This window comes from Marmota flaviventris, chromosome 9, assembly GCF_047511675.1.
Source record: "Marmota flaviventris isolate mMarFla1 chromosome 9, mMarFla1.hap1, whole genome shotgun sequence".
Taxonomy (NCBI): Eukaryota; Metazoa; Chordata; class Mammalia; order Rodentia; family Sciuridae; genus Marmota; species Marmota flaviventris.
This window is the reverse complement of record NC_092506.1, coordinates 18,046,378-18,067,857: the sequence shown is the minus strand read 5'-3', so window position 1 is coordinate 18,067,857 and position 21,480 is coordinate 18,046,378. Positions and strand designations below refer to the sequence as shown.

Sequence of the window (21,480 nt, the reverse complement as noted above, 5' to 3'; positions counted from 1 at the left end):
AATTAAAATTTATCAGGGGAGAGAAAAAAATAAACAGAAGTAAAATTTTGGATCAATTTTGTTCATTATACTACGTGTTTTGATCAACTCATATCTTTCAAAATTATTTATCAGTATTATAAATGAGATATGGGGAAGACAATAGATTAAGTATGTGTTCTATATGTTATTTAAATACATAGCATTTCAGCTTATGTCTTTACAGAACATTTCTTCAAACATTTTTGACTAGATAGTTCATGATAATATTATTTTTCCAAATTCAGAAAAATAAATCTTTGTTAAAAGAAGTGTACATACATATTTGAATACGCCACAGTGAATTTCAACTTTCTGTATATCTAGAAAGCACTAATTTAAAAAATAGTAAATAAATAGAAGGAAGACCAATAGAGTGAAGGACAGAGGATGGGGGAGGGAGGAGAGGAGGAAAAGAAATATACCGAGGACTGAAATAGACCAAATTACATCCTATGCATGCATGATAGCATCAAAATGAACTCCGCTATTATGCACAACTATAATGTATTACTGAAAACTTTCTCTTAAAGTAACATCTGAAAGGTGAGTAAACATTGAATATGACAAGAATTGAAAGAAATTGAATGAAATCAGTTACTGACTACTGTGTCTCTTTTTTGAAGACACATCTGCTGTCATTTCTGCTTCTGTGGTGTGCTCCAGGAATGTGAGATTTGGGATGTGAAGATCATGATCCGATCCTAACCAAATAACTGGTAGTAACCACAACAAATAAACAATTTATATCTAAATTTTGTTAAAAATCCGAACCATGAAAACATTTAACTATCAAGTAGGATAACACACCCTTTTTGTTAGAATTATCTTTTGGGATCTCTGAGGGCTCTAAGATTGTTTTTTAGAAATGATAGAAGTAAAAATAGAGTTGGGATTTTTAAGCTATAGTGAACCATAAAAAAAATCATTATAGTTTCTTTTATATGTCAAATAGTAAATGTCATAAAGATGCTTGAAGGTTGAACAAAACCATTGATAAGATCAAGTAGTTCTTACTCCTCAAGATGGTATATTGGGGAATATGCAGAGAAGTGGCACATATTATGTAGCTATAAATCACACACATTTTTTTTGTAACTAAGGTTAACAAATATGTGATCTATTACACATACAGATAATTATATTAGTTTGAGAGTAGTACATGACTTTAGGTTTCTTTCATGGAAGGCAATCAAATGGTTCCTAAACTCTAAGTGTTGCACCATGCAAATATACTTTCAGGATTTTTTAATATGGAAAAAAATGAAATAAATAACAACATGGAGTAATATCTAAGGAGAAAATCAATCAGAATCATGCCAAATATAAGAAAAAGTTGTATTGAAGAATTTTATAGGAAAGTATCATATTCATATTTTTACTTAAAAATAATATCCTACTAATTGTTCACTAAAAATTGAGGAATCAAGTGTTGAGATGACTCATCAAGATATCATATCTGGAAGGTACTTAGAAAGTAATGGTGTATTTGCTTTAAATACCTCATAATAACATACAACACCATGAACTATTTTTCTCGAAGTAGTCCATAACTTAACAGAACACACCATAAATGAAATCCATTCTCTTTTGCAGATAAAACATCTCACACTCACCCCTTCTCCTCATTTATGAAATCATGCAGCTAAACAACAATGTGACTGAGTTCATCCTACTTGGATTGACACAGGATCCATTTAGGAAGAAAATAGTCTTTGTCATATTTCTGCTTTTCTATTTGGGGACATTGCTGGGTAACTTGCTGATTATCACCACCATCAAGACCAGTCGGGCACTTGGCAGTCCAATGTACTTCTTCCTTTTCTACTTATCCTTATCTGACACCTGCTTCTCTACTTCCATAGCTCCTAGAACACTTGTGGATGCCCTTTCAGAGAAGACCACTATTTCTTTCAATGAGTGCATAATCCAAGTCTTTACATTCCATTTCTTTGGCTGCCTGGAAGTCTTAATCCTCATCCTCATGGCCATTGACCGCTATGTGGCCATCTGTAAGCCCCTGCACTACATGACTATCATGAGCCACCGGGTCTGCAGTGTGTTGGTGGCTGTGGCCTGGGTGGGGTCCTGTGTGCATTCTTTAGCTCAGATTTTTCTTGCCTTGAGTTTGCCTTTCTGTGGTCCCAATGTGATTGACCACTATTTCTGTGATTTGGAACCCTTGTTGAAGCTCGCCTGTGCAGACACATATGTGACCAACCTCCTCCTGGTGTCCAACAGTGGGGCCCTTTGTACAGTGAGTTTTCTTGTGCTCATGTTCTCCTATGTCATCATCTTGCATTCGCTGAGAAACCACAGTGCAGAAGGGAGGAGAAAGGCCCTGTCCACCTGCATCTCCCACATCATCGTGGTCATCTTGTTCTTTGGACCTTGCATATTTATATACACACGGCCTGCAACCACCTTCCCCATGGATAAGATGATAGCTGTGTTTTACACCATCGGAACACCTTTGATTAACCCTCTGATTTACACACTGAGGAATGCAGAAGTGAAAAATGCCATGAGGAAGTTGTGGAGCAAGAAATTGGTCTCAGATGACAGCAGATGAATGGAGGTTTTGAATCCTTTTTAATTTGGATTAAACTAGAGAAGTAAATAGAAATATTTAACTTCTAATAACAGATTTAATAGAATAGTCCCTAGGAAAAGACGTGTACACGTAAACTGTCTTGTTTGAATTGGCTCTATGTAGAAAAGGAGACGGGATTAAGTGCAAACAGGAATGTCAGAGTTACTGCCTTAAATATTGTTTGCTTCTGTGTTTCTATCTGCTTAATCCTAATATATCTTTGGAATTTATCTAGTATTTTTCTTGCCTTTTTTCACATTAGTGCTTGGTTTGCTCTGTGTCTCATTACTGTTACACATGCTCAAATCCACAAACTGGCAGTTTCTCACTCTTCCAAATAGTCTTATTTATTAAAAAATTTAAACTTAATTATATCTGATTATGAACCTCAAGTTATTTCTTCTTTGTGACTCAGGAGAATGTATCATATGCAAACAATTATAAAGTGTCTTCTTACCATGGACATTATAGATAATCTAGGTAATTCCCAAACCAATATTTTAAGGTATATACTTTGGACTGGTACCATATGTTTACATAGAACCTTACAGAACAGGGACAGAATATGGGCAGGAATTTTACCCTTCTGGAAGATTGGTTAGATCTTATAAAGACTTTGTTGTTTTGTTTTTCTTTTGCTAATAAAATCATTCATTTTGTAAAATATACTTTATGTTACTAATTTGATTCCTTCTAGTTTGAGGGATTGACATCAAGTTTCTTTAAATTAGTTCAGTTGTGAAAATTTGCTCATAGTATAGAGTTGTTATGATAGTGGAACAGACCACCCAAATGAAAAATGATATTTTTACATGGACTAGAATCTAGGAAGATAAGCAGTTGAGTCAGATGTAGTGGTGCACCTCTGTAATCCCAATGACACAGGAGGCTGAGGCTGAAACCGGAAGATTACAAGTTCAAGACCAGCCTCCTCAACTTAGTGAGTCTCTATCTCAAACTTTTAAAAAGGACTATAAATGTAGCTCACTGGTAGAGCACCCATGATTCAGTCCTCATTACTGCAAAATAACAAAATATATATACAACCAGTTGATGTTAATGAACTTTAAAATATGAATGTATTTTAACAAAGTATGAAATACCAGAAAAGTGAATTTCAAGCTTTGTACTAAATATTTAATATAAGTATATTAATTATGAAATTTCCTTCTGAAAATGACAGAAATGAAGGTAGTAACACACAGTAAGTGGTTGCCAGGTGTTAAGGAAGAGAAGAAGAATGAGAAATAAGTGGAGAACATAACATTTTCAGAAAAGTGAAACTCTTCTTTATGGTGCTATAATGGTAGATAGATGACAACACAGTTGTCATAAAACTCTACAATACAAAGAATAAACAATCACATAATATGTGCATTTCATTAAAAATTTATTAATACTGGTTTAAAAAATTATAACAATTCAGGAGGCCACAACAGGAACTGAAAGGGGCAGAGAACAGGTATTAAGGGATTCTCTTGTACTTTCTGTGTAACTTTCATGTGACCCCAAAACTGCTGTGAAATAAAGTATATTTTTAAGTTGTGATTACAACAGAAAGACTAACTTTCCAATATAATACTTTAAAATGTTTTATGAGAATTTTTAATAAGGTTTTAGTATAAGTACATCTTTCATTAATACATTGATGTCCCCAAACCACCCAAAATTTTCCCTATTGTGCAACATAGATGACACTAGTACCATTATTAAACACACAATGCTATAATTTCTGTGTGCGATTATTTTAAATATTGAGAAGTATTAAATATTCACAAGCATTAATTTGAAAGTTGACACAAATCATGAATAACTTACATTAAAGTAATTTACATTCCATAGGAAGATTATAGTATGTTCAAATTTAGATAGCTAAAAGTGCCTTTACTATGTTTGCCTTCTATTTTGCTTTTCTCTTCAAAAACACAACATTTTATGGATATTTTATTGTGATAAATGTAGATGAGAATAAATTTTATAAGTACTTGAAAACTGCAATAATAAAATGTGACATAAGAACCTGATGTTTATGAACCTATATAGACTGCAAAATATAAAAACTTCAAATCGTCAAATGTACAGAAGGCAAAATCATTTACTATTTGTCACCTATAGAACACTCAATTTAACAAGCTGAATAACATTATTTTCATCTGTCTACAAAATACAAATCAACATAGATTATGTGGTGAGACATAATGTTGGTCGATCAATTTTAAAGAATTTAAAATCATACACAATATGTTCTCTAATTAAAGTGTAAATAAACTAGAAATCAATGACAGAATGATAGTAGGGAGTCTCCAAAGGCTTGGTATTAAAGATACTTAGAAATACCCCTTAGATCAAAGAGAAACTCAAATTCCAAAGGAATATAGTGAATGAAAATGAAAATGCAGCATATCAAAACTTGTTGGACAGAGCTAAAGTAGGATTAGGAACACACACACACACACACACACATACACACACACACACACCGTAGGGATTGAACCCAAGGTTTCACACATTCTAGGCAAGTTTTCTACCACTGAGCTACAACCACAGTCCCAAGAAGGAAATTTGTACTTTAAATACATATATTAGAAAGAAAAAAAATCTGAAACAAGTAATAGTCAGAAGGTTTAACCAGCAAGACTTGGAAACTCAGAAGAAAGGATCAGTTAAAGATTCATCAAAAGAATATACACAGAAATAAATTATATTTTAAAATTTCAGAGCAAAATGTTTTTTAACACAGGAACTGTGACTTGATGAGTGACAAGTAGTAGGTCAATGTCAAATGACCTAATCTTATCATAAGTAGAGTCCTAAAAAGGAGAAAATGTATTTGAAGGAATATGTGAAATATTTCCATTTTTGATTATAAGTATCAGTGGTCTCCAAGAAGGAATACAAAAGTAAGTCATCCATAGGTACATCACATTGAAAAAAAGTATAAAGGACCAATGTTAAAATTAGAGACAAAAAGTCATATTGTACCATTATACACAAATGAACAAGGTGATGATGGTTAACTTCTATCAGAAACTGTGGTGTTGATGCACAAAAGAAAAGCATATTGAAAGTAAGGAAAAGCAGTGTCAATACAGAATCCTGTATTAAGTGAAGACACCCTGAAAAACCAGCTAAAACAATGATCTTTCCTGCTAAGCAAAAGCAGACACATGAACAGAGAACTACAATATGCTCAAGAAAAAACACATTATATGGAAATTCAAAACTCCAGGAAGAAATGGAGAGCACTAGAATATGTAATCACGTAATATTTTCCTTTCAAAATTCTTGAAATATAATTGACTACTTAAATCCAAAAAGTAAAGAATGCTTTGCAAATTTTAAATCACATAAAGTAGGAAAATATATGGCAATTAAATTAAAAAATCAATATAAATAAAATTATACCTTTTAATGTTCTTATATTATATATCCAGTAATTTTACTTTAATTCAAAATAAAGTTTAACAATATATTTTAGACAAAATGTACTTAATTTCTATTTATTATGTTATTTATTAACTAGTCACAATAATATTTTATTATAATGTCAGAGACTAAAACAAAAACTAATAACAACTGTAAGAGCAGGTGCCATTTTATAGCCAAAAGTGTTCTGGTATCTAGCTCAGCTTGAAACCATCTGGGAGTCCCGATTGTATCCTAACAAAGGTAAATATATGAATAATTTTAAAAGTCAGCTCTTCTTGGTTCCATAGGAGAAATGAGGTCAGAAAGCACACTACTACTCCAAAACTGGAAAGAGTAAAAGAAACGGAATCATAAGCTACTGGAGCAAAAACCTAGGGGTGGTAGAAAGCACTACGTTAACTGGTGCTGGGGCAGAAAAGCATCAACTGTTAACTGGCAAATATTGGGAGGCTCAGAGTAGACAAGAGATTAATGTCAGGGGCATCTCCTGTGAATTTTACCTGCTGGAACTCTATGCAGTTCCCACAGTAAGCATTTGCAGAAATTTTCTTGTCCTTCTATTAGAAAGATCAGATAAAGGAACCAGTTTGAAATACTGAAGTGCTTTCTGTCTTAAAAGGTGTGCCTTTAGGAAAACACTAGCTAACAGTATAACTTGCTAGGATGTTGTCAGAGCCAACTGGCCTAGAGTTGAAAAAATCCAACTCCAGTCCCCTCAGCCATCCTGTCCAACCTCAGAAGGGGGGACTATGAAGCACTTGTGAATCACAGTCCAGCGAACAGGCTCACTGCTACACTGAGAACTACCATGAGACTATAGTACGCTTCACCTTCTGACAACTCAACCCACAGTGCTAAAGAGCTATTTATATGCCTACATTGAAATATTTACACAATATAATAAAAAGTAAAAGCAAAGAAAAACAAAGAACACAGTTTAAAAGACAACGTAGACAGTAGAACTAGAAGCAGATTGGCAGGGCTGTTAGTATTTTCAGACCAGGAATTAAACAAATATGATTGATATGCCAAGAAGTTCTAGCCATTTAAACCTCTTAGAACAAATACACAAGACTAGGTGGCTCAAATATTTATTCCTCACAGTTCTGGAGACTAGGAAGTTCATTATTAAGGTGCCAGTTGGTTTGGTTCCCTGGAAGGGCCTCTTGCTGGTTTTCAGATGTCCATCTTCTTCCCATGTCCTCTATGGCAGAAAGCAGAGAGGGAGGGGATAAAGGCCCCTTGTCTCTTGTTGTCAGGGCACTAATTCCACACATGAGGACTCTGCCTTCACTATTGAATTACCTCCTTCAGCTTCCATCTCCTAATGGCATTTCAGCTGGGGTTAGGATTCAACAAGTGAGTTGTGAATTCATGACATTCAGTCCCTACCAAGGCTCTCATGGATAAGTACAGAGACTGCAAGAACAGATGGGAAATGTAAGCAGGAATTGGGAGGCCCCACATCTAGGTCCATGATTTTTTTTCTTGAATCCAGGACCCACTGAGATGGGCCTCTTGATTATGTGCAGGGTGGATGGACTTCAGCCTATGTCCACAGGGGCCAGTCTAATCTCCAGGGGCTTCTAAGTACTGGATTAGACCTCATTCTTCCACCAATAAGATGAACCAATAAATAGCCTCTGTGCCTAGGACCTGGCCTGGAGACTGAATCTCCGGATGAGCTTGTGAGTCTGTGATGACTGGTTTGGAGCCTGGGTTTATAGGGGTGATACTGGAATTTCAGTTCATGGGAAACATCCTGGCCTTGGGGTCTGCTGGAGTATACTTGGACCACTAAGGCTAGCCTGCATGTTGAGTATGGGGATGCTGATCAGGAAGCTAGTGCCCTTGGGGGAAAAGCTGGAACCTGGTTGAACAAGAATGGTTCAGAGCCCTGACATTGGGGGAGCTAGTCTAGCAATGGGGACTACTAGGAAAAGACTGGCCCCTTAATTTGTGTTGGTGTGACTGAAGGGGCTGGCCTTGAGTGTGAGGCCATGGTGACTAGTATGCTTATGATTAGACAAGGAGCCTGTATCCAAAGCACCAGTCTGTGTCTGAGGTCAGGGAGGCTATCCTGGAACAGAAATGGGCCCAGAACCTGGGATAGTAGGATCCTATCTGACATGAGGGAGGGCTTGGAAGTTCAGACTATGGTACCATTCTGGAGTCTGTGTCTTCAGGCTTTGTCCTGGACTCTGATTCAGTGGTGCTGGCCTGATGAATAGGGTCACAGCAGCCAGCCTGGTGCTGGAGTGGGCCTGAATCCTGGTGCTGAGGGACAAGCTTGGATCTGGGGGCTACAGAATCTAGCCTGGCATAGTGCAGACTTGGAAGTTCAGTCCATGGTTGCCAGCTTGGAGCTTATATCTGAAGGGTCTACTTGGAGACTGAGTTTGTGGGTACCAGCCTGAACTAGGGTTCTGGGACCATTCTAGTGCTTGGGGCCAAGATTAGTCATTTGGTGGAACTGGTCTAGAGCAGAGGGCTACTAGAGTTAGGCTACTGGAGAGTCAGGCCCAACGATCTTCCAGGCAGGCCTAGAGTCTGGGCCTCTGGTACCACGGTGAGCAAGAAGCTGAGTCCACAGGTACAGGGACTAGAATCTGGTGCTCTAAGAGTCTGCACAGCACTAGATTTCACTGAGGCAGGCCCTGCTTAGCAGTCTAGGGCAAAGTGCATTGCTCCCTTTCTTCTTCTTTCCTGACAGGGAACGTATCTCTCTTCATGACTGGGGATGTGAAAATGGGTGACACCCATAAAGTAAAACTGTTCTTCCTGCCTTTTTCAGTTCATCTTTTCTAATGTCTGTGTTACACATTCAGGTGCTATAAACACTTACTTGGTTACTTTAATTCTTATGAAAGGATATTTCTACATTGACAGTTGTTCAAATTGATATTTCTATGGGAGGAGGTGCAACAGAAGTTTGTATTCCATCAATTTGATGATGACATTACCTCAATTTGAAACTTCCGATTAATAAACATTTCACCTACAGGTTATTAAGGATGGCTTACAATAACTTCCATCATTTACAATGTGAGTAGGAAAACTACATTGTGTCACGCTATTTTCAAACCTTAATTTGTTACAGATCTAAAATATACAACAGATACATTTTTTTCACATTTCTTCATTTTTTTAATTGCAATGGAAACCTCAGAAAAGAAGTTCTTCATTCTCTGTATCTATAATAGATATCTCAGTTGAGATACCCATTTCCTAAGACAGGGCACAACAGCTGAATCATGTAGTGTTTCTAATTTGCTTCAAGATCAGTAACATAATGTTCCTTTTGTCTTGGTTTATGAAGGACAAAATAACTTTTAGAATATCAGAGCTGGGAAGGACCTAGGGATCATCTGGTTCACTTCACTTGTGAACAGTCTCAGAAATGTAAAGCAACAGAAAGAAAGTGGCTAGGCGTCTTCTCCCTTCAAGGCTTGCAACTGTGGGTGACACACATCTCTCTTCACCTGATGTTTCCTGACATTGAAGAGAGCAAGACCAGGCAAGTGGCTCCAAAACCAGAGGCTTCAATTCTTTTCAAATAATTTTTTGGGGCCCCACACTTTCCTCATGGCATTCTTCATATCTGTGTTTCTCAGTGTGTAGATGAGAGGGTTGAACAAGGGGGCAATCATGGTGTAAAACAGAGCAAACACTTTGTCATCACTGACAGAATCGGCCATAGGGACATAGGTGAAGATGAGGGGCAAGAAGAACATGAACACAACAGTGATGTGGGAGCCACAGGTGGAGAGGGCTTTGTGGCGGCCCTCAGATGAGTGAGTCCTCAAAGTGAACAGGATGATGATGTAAGAAATTACCAAGGCAACAAAAGTCAAAATGGACAACACCCCTGTGGTGGTGACAATTATAATTTTCAAGAGCCTCGTGTCCATGCAGGCCAACTTCAACAAGGGGAAGACGTCACAGAAATAGTGGTCTATTTGATTGGGGCCACAGAAAGGAAGTTGAATAATAATTAATACCTGCATCAGTGAATGGGCAAAGGCTCCAATAACAGAAGCCATCACAAGAATATAGCACACCTGTCTGCTCATGATGACCATATAGTGAAGGGGTCTACAGATGGCTACATAGCGATCATAGGCCATGGCCACCAAGATAAAGATCTCAGTGGCTCCGAAGAAGTGGGCATAAAACATCTGGGACATGCAGCCACTGAAGGAGATGGTTTTCCACTGAACCAATAAGTCTATGATCAGTTTGGGGGCCACTGTGGAAGTAAAGCAGACATCCATGAAGGACAGGTAGCTGAGGAAAAAATACATGGGTTGCTCACCAAGGTGGCTTCCCTTGATGGTGAGAAGAACGGCCAGGTTTCCTGAAAGAATTGCAAGATAGCAAAGTGAAAATATCACAGAGCAGGTAGCCTTTGCATTCTCATTACTAAATAGTCCCAGGAGAATAAATTCAGTAATGTTTTCATATTCCATTGTTTCCATGGGTTTGATTATTTAAATGGAGAGGTCAATATACCTGAAACACTAGACCAGTGGAAATCATTGATTTATATTCAAAACCATGTGTTTGTTTAGTAAATGCATATATTGATTGTTTATTATGAATTATCCAGAATAATTGGCATTAGGGGTAGAGAGATGGATAATATACATAGAAAACTTACAAATGGAATGCAGTTCATTAAGGCAGACACACTGTCACAATAATAGCACAGAAAATAAATTAATTGTGATTGCAATTAATTTCAAACCCTCACACTTACCATGAACATCAGGGTGAATACTTTAAACACACAACACAGTTTTCCAGTTTAATTTTAAGGTAACATTTCAGTATTACAGTTTAATAGTAGCTTTCAAATCTCCAGGGAGTTTTAAAATCAAGAGTTGTCTATTCTTCAAAGGCATAATGGATATTCAGTTCTTTCATACTGATAAATTTAAACATTGATCATGTCTAGTGACACTATTCTTCAGTTAACTCATTATGTCAAATATTAACCTTCTGGATAACAATCTCATAAAGTGCCTTTATGAATTAAAATGAAAAAAACAACAACAACAACATTTTTTTCTTTTCTTTTCTTTCTTTTTTTTTTTTTTTAAGTGGGAGAGGAAGAGAAACAAGCCAATATTCAGAGAAGAGGGTTAATCTCTTGTATGGCCTTCCAAAATTGCTGTTGCTTCCTAGACTTTAGCTTATTTCCAAGTTCATTTAACAGTGTCATCCAGGACTTCTCAATTTCTCACCATGTTTGTCGTGTTGTCAGATTTTCTAGCTTTTCTTTTTGCAATAGCTTACTTGCAGAGAAACTTACATTCAGAGATTTTTCTTCATTTCATATTTTTCAGTACCTTGGATCTCTGAATTCAATCACATTTTTTTAATTCACCAGGCTCACTATATGTTCATTGTCAAATCCTGGAATGTGCCAGTAAAAAAAAAAGAAAGAAAAAGAAAAAGAAAGAAATATTTATTTGATGCAAATTATCACACTACATCTCTTATTTCCTTTCTGCAACCTGGAGTAACCTTGACAAGCTTGACATTTTATGGACATGTGATTCAAAGCCCATTTATGAACCTTAACAGGTTCTGGTTTAATTTTTTTTTTTTTTTTTGGTGGGGTGGCACTCTTTAGAAGTATTGCAAAAGTGCAATTGCAATGGACCTGAATTTTTTGAGTAAAAGCTTGAAAATTGTTAAACCTATACCATCCCTGAAAATGGAAAATTATCCTTGAACATGGAATTTTATTGGAAATATAAAAAGATGAAAACCAGTAAATATATTTGTGGTTTATGGTGGCGAAAGAATGTAGTAAAAAAAAGTTAGTTTGTCCCAAATTAACTGATACAGTCAATAATTAAAGCCAGAATTGTGACAAAATTTTTTAGTAAAATTTGAAAAGTATATTTCCAAAATTCAGCACGAGTCAATATTCAGCATAGATTAAGACATCTTTTCGAAAATTGAAGTGTATGAAAAATGTATGACAAGTAAAGAAGTGTTATTAAATACAGATGACAGAACTCAAACACAGGCAATAAACACTTAAATATATTAGATTTAATCTGTTTAAAGTAACATTTCAAAATACTGAATTGCTCTGTAATTAATATTTAACAAGAAAATTTGTAATAAAATATATAGTACTCCTAAATATAATATATGACAGAATTCCATCTGAAGAAATTATTTTAAAATGTAACAAAATGGTCTTGAACTTTTACTTAGTTATACATTATATTCCCTATTTGAGATCACAGTAGTCTTTACAACAAAAAATCTAACTTTGTGACCATTTTAAAAGAGCCAAAGTCTAGCCTGTTTTGGAGCCATTCTAACATGAAGTAAGGTGGGAGGCAGGGATCTTCACAAATCACATAATGCCACATTAAATCTGAGACATGAATCAAAGAAAGGCTAAGAGAGCTCTTAACTTTCTGTTTGTGGAAAAAGTGCCAGAATACTTCTATGTTTTACAGTGTCACCTTAAACAGCTCAGGCTCTCTGTATTATCTTCCAAAAATGCATTTGAATTCCAATTGCAATGTGAAGAGTAATGCAAAATTTGATGTATAACTTTTTATAACAGGTTACTTTATCTAGCTATAAAACGTCAAATGACAGGAATAAATGCCAACAAAATTTGCCATTTTTATACAAATCTGAAACTTTTGCAACACATAATTTTAGTTTAGAGAACACCAACTTGGCAAAGTCCTCTCCTAAACTTTACCTTTAACTAAGTTTAACTTTTAAAGTATAATTTAGAAACCAGAATGTACTATAACAATAATCACATGTCTTCTTGAGTTAACAAAATTCAAAATATAGCCTTAAATATTTTATACATTTATAAAACAATGTTAATGATCAGAAATTGACTTAGTCAAAGCAAACAGATGTAAGACAGGTCTTCAATTGACAATGTGGCCCTTCTTCGTAAGATGCGATGTATAAAAGACAGCACTTATTGGTTATCTCACCAGTGAAATTGCATCAACTTTTTAAAATAAACTTTTACATAACACATAGAAAAGGCTTAAACAGGTATAGTTCTCAGATCCATACATATACCTAATAACATATATTTAGCAGGTCAACTATATTGTTTTAACCTAAGTAACAGTTTAACCAGTTACAAAGTAATCATTTCAGACTTTGAAACAGGTACAAACCCTAGTTCCTTTAAAACTCACTTTCCCCCAACTAATAAAACCTAACAAATTCAAGAAAATTATCTTGATAAAAGCAGATCAATATTTTGATCTCATAGACTTATAAATCTTCCTAAGTTCCTACAATGATAAACTCAATCATTGATAAGGTTGTGAGTTACTGTCTTCATGGTTTCCAGAAACTGACTGAAATACTAATTTATTTTCTGCTAATTGTTTATAAAAAAAATAATGTTTTGCTGCTTTGTTTGTTGTCTTAGCATAATCCCTGTGCTACATATATGGCTTTTCTAGTCACCTGACATCTGCCACTGTGGCTCTACTAACTTCTCTAATGCTGAATGGCCTTCACTGTGCAGAGAACAAGCACTTTGGGTTACTTTCCCCAACTTCACCCTCTTTCAGCAGGAAGCAGTTTGGAGATGTCATCACCCATTATTCCATAAAAATGTAATGCAGAAATTGACAGTGGGGGAATGTAACAGTGGTCTACTTTATGCTTTGAATATAGCCCTTGCTGCTCTGCCACTGCAACTTACATTTAAAATGATCATGGTTCTTTATTTTCCTCTTTATGTGCCCTTCCCTAACCTTGCCCCCTCCTTAATCTCAGGGGCAGAAAGCATTACCCTTTTTCTCCATTCTAGGCAGTTATCTGTCCTCCAATACACAGCCACCATAGGAAGGAAATAATCCAGACTTTAGGGATGGTACCAGAAGATCTCAAAAATGACTATCTTCCAAATTAACCAGTAAATTATAACTCCAGGCAGAAAACACAGTGGCATATAATCTTTGAATTGCCTCTTTAAAAGCCCTGTTTCTGCTGATGGGCAGAATCACAGCCTTTGGGAGAGGAGTCTCCTGTGTTTCTCTTTTGCCAGAAAAGCAATAAACTTTCTTTTTTATTTTTTCAAAAAAAGTGACAAAATGTTAATAAATATCCATAACACTTTCATTTCTACAATATGAATCTAAGTCACTCACTTTTGTTAAAACAGCAAAATTTGAATGATGATCTACAGAAAGGAAATTATAATGGCATAATGACATATATAAAAATTCTCCCATTCATTAGAATCAGGGAAATGAAAATTAAATGACATTGAGATAATAGTCTCACTCATCAGCCTTGTAAAAATAAAATCTAAAAGCCTATTTATAAAAATGTGACAATGGTTTAGAGAATAAACATTTAACCTAGTGAATCTGCCTCACAAAGAATTCACAAGAATATTCACTGAAGCCTTGATCACTCTTAAAAAGGGAATTGATCTAAATACCTGCTAATAATAGAATGGAGAAAATAAGCTATGAAATATTTTATCATGTAATAACAGGTAGAAACTTAAATAAATGTCTTAAGTGGGTCTACACAGCACATACAACTGGGATAAAACATTAAGAGATACTATTGAGCAGAAAGCAAATAACATACACATATGTGGAAAAGATTATGATAACAATTGTGTTTCATGAAATCACAAAAAATACTAAGGAGTTTCAGTGAGCATCTGTGTGCTTATAAATAAATAGGAAAAAGTACAGAAGGAAACAGGTACATCTGAGGAATTAAGGGAGTGATGTTCCAAAGGGATTATAATCAAAATAAAGTATTTTGATTTCTTTATTAACAAACATTAAATTAATATATTGTTTCAATATTACTTTTACTGGAATTCAGTAAACCCTTACATAACTTGTTGCTAACTAGTTACCACATAGTTTCCTCAATTATGTAAATGAGCATAGATATAGATCAACTATATATGGATTTGATTTTATTATAAGCAAGAGTAAACTCTTGATATACTTTTAAATTCCTAGTAGGATTTTAATAATTCCATGGTTGTTCTCTGAAACTTAATAGCTGACATTGAGGAGTCAATTTATAATTTTTTTTTTATTTGACTTTTTTTTTGGTCAAACTAAAACTAACTGTTATCATAGTTTTAATTGCTGAATTCCCAGGGTGTATTACACATTCTGCAGCATGATATGTGTGCACTGAGGAGAAACATCATCATATTTAAACCATCACCAGTGCAATGTTTCATTGTTCTACAAAAGAATGAAAAAGGAAAAAAAATAATCTATAATGTTTACAGTTGTCTTGATTTCTTTTGTCTACAGAAATTGTCCTCTTAGGAAACAAGATTTACCTCTAACTCCTAAAACATAATTGGAAGCTTTATCTATGAGGGAGGGAGAGAGGTTATCATTGTGGGTGAGTGTGCTGCTTGATTTAGACTAAGTGGATTCCATTATATGGTCTACCTCTTAGTCACTGAATAATTAAGCAGTTTACATCACTCTTTGAGCATGGGTTCTATCATTTGTAAGAGACTGATAATATTATCTAACACACAGGATGCTTGTGAATAAAATCAAATAAAATTGTTCACATAAAATAGGTAAAAAATGTGAACTTAAAACACATTGTAATAACTAAAATCATCTCCTTTATTTTTAATTTTAAGAATATTAATGTTCTCTAAATTCTTAAGACTGAGAATCTCAGTATATAGATTATTTTCATTAGATTTGGCACACCGCTAAGTATAGATTCCACAGAAGTTTAAACTTACTTTTATAACTACTCTAGTGAATTTTAATTACCAGGATATTGGGTATATAATAGGATTTCTAATTTTACGAATGGATGAACTGAAATCAAGCTAACCCATTTATTTGAGAAGACTTCTAATATTTTAGAAGACTTCTAATATCTTTAGGTAATCTCTCTTTTATAAATAAGAATAATGTAATCAAAGACTTCCAGAAAATAATGTATCTATATTATACTTAGATTATTTCATAGTTTATATTCCTCTTCTGTTAGAGAAGTGATATATGTACATCATATATATATATATATCATACATACATATTATCATACACACACACATTCTACTTTTGTTAGATGAATAGTCATTTATTATGCAATTAAAACTTCAATTGTGGCTACTGAAATTTTCTTCTATAACAACACCACATTAAACTTCAATTCCAAAACTTTATGGAATCTATGATATACTAAGACCAAGAACAGACACCACCTTCCTTTCATATCTCATACCCATTATTTAATTCAGGAAAGGCTTCTCCATCACAACTCTTTTCGAATCTATTTCTTCTTGAGAAAATAAGGAAGCAGTGGCTGGGGATGTGGCTCAGTGACAGAGCACTCACCTAGTATGTGCAAACCCAGGGTTCCATCTGCAGCCCCACAAAATAAATACAGAAAGAAAGTCAAATAATTCATCAATTAATCAAATCAATAGTTTCCATAATGTTCTTGTTTATATTCTACTTATTGCTCATTTTATTTAATTATTTGATAACACTTTTAAATGTTTATGAGTTTTAACATTCCTTTGCTATCTGAAACAGAACAGAAACATTCAATAGTTTAACTTCTTTTGCAGCCTCTGAGAGTTCCAAATTTGAAACTAGGATGTTGGTACACTCTTCTCATTGTCAAATTTCTGTTAGAACAGATTCCTTAAAATTTTCTGATAATCTACTAAAATGAAAAATGGTGACTTAAGCTAGAATAATCTACAAGTTACAAAAAAAATAGTTACCAATCAGCTATATTTTTAGAATATTTACCCATGGAAAAAATGTTCTTGTAAAACAGGAAAATAAGCATACTTGATGCTATGATTATTCAAAATGATAACTTTTACATAGACTCAGGCACGCAAGAAAAACAAAGCAGAGGAAGATGTAAAATGAGATGAAAATAATAAAAACTTACATTGTCTTCATTAAATTCCAATTAGTCTTTGAAGCAATATTTTTATTCTTGAATTCATAACATCAAAGGAAAAAAGTCTAAATTCTAATCCAAAATAAGAAGCAGATATCTTAAGCATAAACGCAGTGAAAAAGTCCTCATGTTTTATAGATATCATATTTAAATCATATTTAAAATAAAAATGTATCTTTAAAAAATCACTCTCTGTACTCAGAATAAAAATGAGAATTATATCACAATGCTGCAAGAGAAACATCAAATGCATATGGGACTTTTGATTTTGCTTCCTTCCTTACAATAATGAGCATCCAATACCAGTTCCCTAAATGCAGGAGTCTAGAGGCTCCTAAAGAAGCTGCACATAGAGTTGGGAGATGTATTTAAAGGCACTGGAGGGACCTGGGTACAAACCCAATAGCAATCCCTATGGTAATTCTTGGACAAATCTAGCAACAAGAAACTCTCATAACTTTTACTGTTATTTGGGTTTCCTAATGTGATTTTTAAATTGTTTTAAATATATAATTTTAAATATTTAGAATAGATTTTATGGTTAGTGGTCAATTTTTTTAAAAAAAGTAGTCTTGTCTGTTTATGCAGGAAATAAGTCTTTATGTATTAATTATAAGCATTAATAATATTCCTATTCTGCTATCAAGGCTCAAGATATATTAATAGTGAAGGGATTTTTCTTTTTCTTAACACAATTAAGGTCAAATTGAAATACCCCCCACATTTCCATGAAGCTTTTCCCTATTGCTTTTCCTAAAACCTTATTCAATAACTCAGGTAATTTCATTGCACTCCTAAAGATAAGCATCTCCAGATCACTTGATTGTTCTTTCATAGATAAGTTTTGTGTTTTCTTTTAATCAAACTGCTCTTCTTTTCTCTAATGACTATAAATCAAATGACATTAGGATCTACTCCTTCTTGACTTTCATCTATTTATTTTAAACGTTCTTTAAAATATGCTAGAAATTTTCAAAAGCACTATAAATTTATTTTTATTTTAACAGATATATTTTAATTTCATGCATGATATAGCATTGTTAATATTTCCACAGAAGCGCAAAGAGGTAATTTGGCAAGTTGACACAGGTAAGATGCTATAACACTACAGTAAGTATGGATGATCACACTTTATAAAGGTTAGACACGTAAGAAGTATTTGTGAGTTCACAGTATAAAATATGATAATGAAATAATGAGCTATGATTTCAAAGTCAGGTGTAAATTTTGAATTATATAGGTAGGATTTAAATAAAATTAAGACTTTCAAATAGAGTTTGCTGGTATTGAAGATATAAGTTATATATTTTCCACCAAATCATGTAGTCCATTTGTAGTAGAAGTTCAACAACAATGAAAAAAAAATTCTAAGAAAATCTGCATCATTTTATGTGATGATGGAAAAATAACTTATATTTAAAGGATTAATTTAAATTTTTTTTCTTAAGCTATGTCTAAAACTTACTGAGAACATAATGAGATTTGAAGATGATTTTTTTTCTTTTATTTCACATTGCAGCTTACTAATTATACTGAATAATGGGTTTTATAGTGACATACTTACATGTGCATATACTGTAATTTGGTTAATTTCACTATACAGCACCACCCCTTACTCTTCCCTCCTCCCTCCTTCCTCTGATCTCCTTCCTTTACTCTCTTGATCTCCCTTCTATTTTCATTTGTTTATTCTTGTATTTAACTCTTGGGCTATGGGCATCCTATTAAGGAATTTGGAGCCCGACCCCACAATATGTAGATCGGAGCCAACTTTTTCTTCTATCAGGCGCAGAGTCTCTGATTTGATATCAAGCTCTTTGATCCATTTTGAATTAACTTTTGTGCATGGCAAGAGAAAGGGGTTCAGCTTCATTTTGTTGCATATGGATTTCCAGTTTTCCCAGCACCATTTGTTGAAGATGCTATCCTTTCTCCATTGCATGCTTTTAGCCCCTTTATCAAATATAAGAAAGTTGTACTTTTGTGGGTTGGTCTGTGTTTCCTCTATTCTGTACCATTGGTCCACCTGCCTGTTTTGGTACCAGTACCATGCTGTTTTTGTTACTATTGTTCTGTAGTACAGTTTGAAATCTGGTATCGCTATACCTCCAGATTCACACTTCCTGCTTAGAATTGCCTTTGTTATTCTGGGTCTTTGGTTTTTCCATATGAATTTCATGATAGCTTTATCTATTTCTACAAGAAATGCCGTTGGGATTTTGATTGGCATTGCGTTGAACCTGTAGAGAACTTTGGGTAATATTGCCATTTTGATGATGTTGGTTCTGATTATCCATGAACAGGGTACATTTTTTCCATCTTCTAAGATCTTCTTCTATCTCTCTCTTTAGGGTTCTGTAGTTTTCATTGTATAAATCTTTCACCTCTTTTGTTAGGTTGATTCCCAAGTATTTTTTTTTTGAGGATATTGTGAATGGGGTGGTTTTCCTCATTTCCATTTCAGAAGTTTTGTTGCTGATATACAGGAATGCCTTTGATTTATGTATGTTGATTTTATATCCTGACACTTTGCTGAATTCATTTATTAGTTCTAGTAGTTTCTTTGTAGACCCTTTTGGGTCTTCTAGGTATAGGATCATGTCGGCAGCAAATAGTGATATTTTAAGTTCTTCTTTTCCTATTTTTATGCCTTTAATTTCTTTTGTCTGTCTAATTGCTCTGGCTAGTATTTCAAGGACTAAATTAAATAGAAGTGGTGAGAGAGGGCATCAATGTCTTATTCCAGATTTTAGCGGGAATTCCTTCAGTTTTTCTCCATTTAGAATGATGCTAGCCTGAGGCTTAGCATATATAGCTTTTACAGTGTTGAGGTAAGTTCCTGTTATCCCTAGTTTTTCTAGTGTTTTGAACATAAAGGGATGCTGTACTTTGTTGAATGCTTTTTCTGCATCTATCAAGACGATCATATGGTTCTTATCTTTAAGTCTATTGATGTGGTGAATAACATTTATTGATTTCCGTATATTGAACCAACCTTGCATCCCAGGGATGAATCCTACTTGATCATGGTGCACAATTTTTTTGATATGCTTTTGTATTCGATTCGCCAGGATTTGATTGAGAATTTTTGCATCTATGTTCATCAGAGATATTGGTCTGTAGTTTTCTTTCTTTGAAGTGTCTTTGTCTGGTTTTGGGATCAGGGTGATGTTGGCCTCATAGAATAAATTTGGAAGAGCTCCTTCTTTTTCTATTTCTTGAAATAGCTTGAAAAATATTAGTATTAATTCTTCTTTGAAGGTTTTGTAAAACTCTGCTGTATACCCATCCGGTCCAGGGCTTTTCTTGGTTGGTATTCTTTTGATGGCTTCTTCTATTTCTTCCTTTGTTATTGGTCTGTTTAAATTGTGTGTGTCTTCCTGACTCAATCTGGGCAGATCATATGACTTAAGAAATTTATCGATATCTTCACTGTCTTCTATTTTATTAGAATATAGGGTTTCAAAATACTTTCTAATTATCTTCTGTATTTCTGTAGTGTCTGTTGTGATATTGCCTTTTTCATCCCGTGTGTTAGTAATTTGAGTTTTCTCTCTTCTTCTCTTCGTTAGCATGGCTAAGGTTCTGTCGATCTTATTTATTTTTTCAAAGAACCAACTTTTAGTTTTATCAATTTTTTCAATGTTTTTTTTTTTTGTTTGTTTCAATTTCGTTGATTTCTGCTCTGATTTTAATTATTTCTTGTCTTCTGCTATATTTGCTGTTGTTTTGCTCTTCCTTTTCTAGGGTTTTGAGATGTAGTGTGAGTTCATTTATTTGTTGTTTTTTTCTTTTTTTGAGGAATGAACTCCAGGAAATGAATTTCCCTCTTAAAACTGCTTTCATTGTGTCCCATAGATTCTGCTTAGGTTGTGTCTGAATTGTCATTTATCTCTAAGAATTTTTTGATTTCCTCCTTTATGTCTTCTGTAACCCATTGATCATTCAGTAACATATTGTTTATTTTCCATGTGATGCAGGATTTTTCCTTCCTTCTTTTATCATTTATTTCCAGTTTCATTCCATTATGATCAGATATGGTGCATGATATTATCTCCACACCTTTATATTTACAAAGAGTTGCCCTATGGCATAATATATGATCTATCTTTGAGTAAGATCCATGTGCTGCTGAGAAGAACGTGTATCCACTTGATGATGGTTGATATATTCTATATATGTCGGGTAAGTCTAGGTTATTGATTGTATTATTGAGTTCTATAGTTTCTTTATTCAGCTTTTGTCTGGAGGATCTGTCTAATGGCTAGAGAAGTGTGTTGAAGTCACCCATAATTATTGTGTATGGTCTATTTGACTCTTGAACTTGAGGAGAGTTTGTTTTATGAACGTTGCCGCACCATTGTTTGGTGCATACAAATTGATAATTGTTATGTCTTGTTGGTGGATGTTTCCTTTTAGCAGGATATAGTGTCCTTCTTTATCCCTTTTAATTAACTTAGGTTTGAAGTTGATTTTATTCAATA

At 34.2% G+C, this 21,480-nt stretch overlaps 2 protein-coding genes across 2 annotated transcripts; one reads left to right on the top strand and one right to left on the bottom strand.

Moving 5' to 3' along the window:
* Nucleotides 1-1,657: 1,657 nt before the first annotated feature.
* LOC139707092 (olfactory receptor 4C16-like) lies at nt 1,658-2,590 on the top strand. Its single transcript, XM_071617086.1, has one exon. The coding sequence runs from the start codon at nt 1,658-1,660 to the stop codon at nt 2,588-2,590; it is 933 nt and encodes a 310-aa protein (XP_071473187.1).
* A 6,992-nt stretch (nt 2,591-9,582) lies between these two features.
* Nucleotides 9,583-10,518, bottom strand: LOC114093552 (olfactory receptor 4P4-like). The gene has a single exon (XM_027936343.2). The coding sequence runs from the start codon at nt 10,516-10,518 to the stop codon at nt 9,583-9,585; it is 936 nt and encodes a 311-aa protein (XP_027792144.2).
* Between the last annotated feature and the right edge of the window lie 10,962 nt (nt 10,519-21,480).